Consider the following 3,187-nt stretch of genomic DNA (forward strand, 5'->3'; position numbering starts at 1 on the left):
TTTTTATTTGAATACAAAATCAGACAATTTGAAAGCCATTTATGTTTTATAAATTCCTGAGAACCAACTACGTATCTTGATGCATAGTGTGTTCAAACAGACTTTGCTCCCATTTGTCTGATTTCACAGAATGAAAGAGGATTTAAATTGACTTTCATTTAATTGATGAGAGTCTTTTTGTTGCCTTTAGAAGCTTTCAGGGTTGGACATGCTGTTGTGCTTTGGATCATTTTTCTGCTCTATAACTCAAATCCATTTAAGATAAACTCTCAATGTAATGACTTGTAATTCCTTTTCAAAAATGTCTTATACAAAGCAGAATTCAGTGTTTTTTTCCCATGGATGTCATTTTTTATCTGTGTCTTGTTATGGAATGGTAAACACTGACCTTAAATGAGGCAATTGAGGCCTACTCTTATGTTGTTCTGGGGTTTTCTCATTCTGAATAAGTCACTGATAGACTGTTTGAGTAAATAATACTCCTGGGAAAGTTCCCCACTGTATTTTATTTGTGGATAATACGTGGATAATGATGTTGTTATCATTATCAACATCATTATGTTGATAATGATGTGGAATTATTAAAGCAGTAGAAATTTGTTTATAACACATTCCCGACTGAAAGATGCAAATTACTTTGTTTTATTTATTCTGCATATCTGGCAGTAATTCGCCAGGGGCGTTAACTTGCCAGTGAACTGGAACACAACTTTCCCATCATAGGGTTAGCAACAATCAATTCATGATTTAACAAGGAGGGTAAATAGCTCTGCACATAGCTAGTTATGATCGCTTTATCTACTCAACATAACAAGTTGTTTGTATCCACTAAGGTTACATTTGTTTTATGGTAAAATGTGTTTGCTATTCTTGAACAAAAACAGAAAATAACATGTCTGTGAAATGTCATATACTTTTTTACAGTATTATATGATAGAGCAGATACATAGACAACTACAAATTACAAAGGGGAATTTTTGTAGTCAAAAATGAAAACCATGTCACTTTTAAAGCAATTATAAAGAATTTTAATATCAAATTGAAATGTAATAAAAGGCAAAAGGTTTCTTTACTACTACACAAACACTGTTATATCCAAGTATTTAGGAAATACTTGGATTTCTCAATTTTTGTAGGTAAACTTTCTGTACAGCTACAGAAAGTTTAGTCAAAACTTTACATTGTCACAGCCATGCTTTTTTTTGCAGAATAATAATAAAGGAAAATGTACTTTTCCGTAACTGACCTATGAAAAACAAACTGGAGCAGAGTATCCTAACAACAAAAATACAATCGTATGGTGAGTCACATTCACACAAGCCCTGTCTTGTTGAGAGACTCTATGATGTCAGACTGACAGAAAACCAGTGCAGATACTATATTTCAGTATTTCCCCCTTTTAGCAGTTTTGCATGAGCTTTTTGGTTTGTTTGCATTTCTCCTCACCAGTTGCTGCCTGCATTAAAATTTCAGTGTAATTTGCATCTGTGCCGTTCAGCTTCTGTTGGGAGGAGCCAGCCGAGGTATGTGCATCTGTGTGAATCAGAGGGTGGGCGTCTCCAGCACAGGAGGGCAGCAGAAAAGCAATAGAATTGGAGAAATGAGTGTATGCGGGCGACAAAAAGAAGAAGCACGGGAGAGGATTTAATGCTTTATGCTCCCGTCTTACAAGCGAGGTGAGTATTGAACTTATAAAGATTAGTTTATCTTATAGAATGAGATGCTAAGCTGTTAATTTAGTATAATAACAATAGATTGATGAATATAATAATGTAGCATCATGTGCTCCTGCTGGAATTCTCTGTTGATAAAGATTTCTATGACATTCTGTTCATATAATACACTTTAAGCTATTATGGTTTGGAGTACTTTTTAACAGACATTTTAGATGGGTATCACCTTTAAATTACATGAACATTATACAATCAGTCAGTTCAGCTAATATATAAAAACCTTTTCATGTGAGCTTGTTTAAATTAGACTGAATACCAAAATAAATCATCTTTTAATATATTGACACTTGTTAACTGGTAAAAAATTGTTCCAGTTTTACAGTCAGTGTAGAGGTTCTATTGTGTGGAACTTTGTGACTGTGAGGAATCCAAAATATTACTTTCATAAATCTTGTCAATAGTTATTTGTCCATATTATGTATTGGAAATCAAGAAAGTGAGTGTGAGAGGTATTTTATTTCAAATGTTCTACTGTTCAAGACATTTAAACTCAATTAGTCAGTCTGCTCTTACTGGACGTCTGACGAATGTTTGCTCAAGTCTTTTCGTGTGCTGACTTGGAATAATAATTTATATCTACGTCTCCTCCAGTCGGCAGGATGTGACTAAGTGTGAGACTTTGGTGGTGAGGAATATTTCAAACCATGAAACACTAAAGCTTTCATGTTCAAACTTTAATTGGAAAAGTATAACAGAGGAGTTGATCAGTGCTGTCCTTTAAATGTACTGTTATCCCAAAATTATGCATGCATGTAGTCACTAATAAATTGGTTCACAGCAGGAAATGACAAGCGTCTTTCAAATGATAACAAAACAATGCAAATGAGCATAATTTTTAAAAAAGCAGCTGTTTTTATTGACATTTTGTTGAATACTTTTAAAATGCTTTTATACCCTTGACAATAATCATTGTAATATCTGAACTGGCATTACACCAATCAAACGTGTTGTATCACCGTTGATTAAACATTAATTTATTGTATTTTGAAGCAAGAAAACAACAAATAGTCCTTATGGTGCTGGGTAAAATAAAACATTTAAATAGAGCCTTAAACACTCACTGTTGTTCTCACGTGTTTCTTAACAGGTAAATGTAAATTAGTAACTCAATAACTACTAATTATTGAGTTACTAATTTACATTAGTAAAATTAGTAACTAATTTTACTAATTAGTTCCCTACATTAGCATGGACTTCTAAGTGTGCTAGAAGTCCATGCTAATGTAGGGAAAGTTGAGTGTAATCCCTGAGTGTGTAGTGGTTAACAGTGGTGGGAAGTAACGAAGTACAAGTACAACGAAGTACAAGTACTTCATTACTGTACTTAAGTACAATTTTCGTGTATCTGTACTTTACTTAAGTAGATTTAATAATGGATACTTTCCACTTTTACTCCACTACATTTTACAGTAAGTATCTGTACTTTCTACTTCACTACATTTCTACAAAACTGT

General features: G+C 33.2%; 2 protein-coding genes across 3 annotated transcripts in view; one reads left to right on the forward strand and one right to left on the reverse strand.

Moving 5' to 3' along the window:
• Window positions 1-3,187, reverse strand: part of vwa11 (von Willebrand factor A domain containing 11) — a 48,274-nt gene that overhangs the window by 12,780 nt on the left and 32,307 nt on the right. The gene's annotated exons all lie outside the window — the stretch shown is intronic.
• Window positions 1,577-3,187, forward strand: part of LOC103464092 (prostaglandin D2 receptor 2-like) — a 15,055-nt gene continuing 13,444 nt past the window's right edge. Inside the window, exon 1 of the mRNA XM_008407927.1 lies at window positions 1,577-1,676. Coding sequence (XP_008406149.1) covers window positions 1,609-1,676 — 68 coding nt within the window. The 5' untranslated portion in view covers window positions 1,577-1,608. The remainder of the gene's footprint in view (window positions 1,677-3,187) is intronic.

This window comes from Poecilia reticulata, linkage group LG1 (genome assembly GCF_000633615.1).
Source record: "Poecilia reticulata strain Guanapo linkage group LG1, Guppy_female_1.0+MT, whole genome shotgun sequence".
NCBI lineage: Eukaryota > Metazoa > Chordata > Actinopteri > Cyprinodontiformes > Poeciliidae > Poecilia > Poecilia reticulata.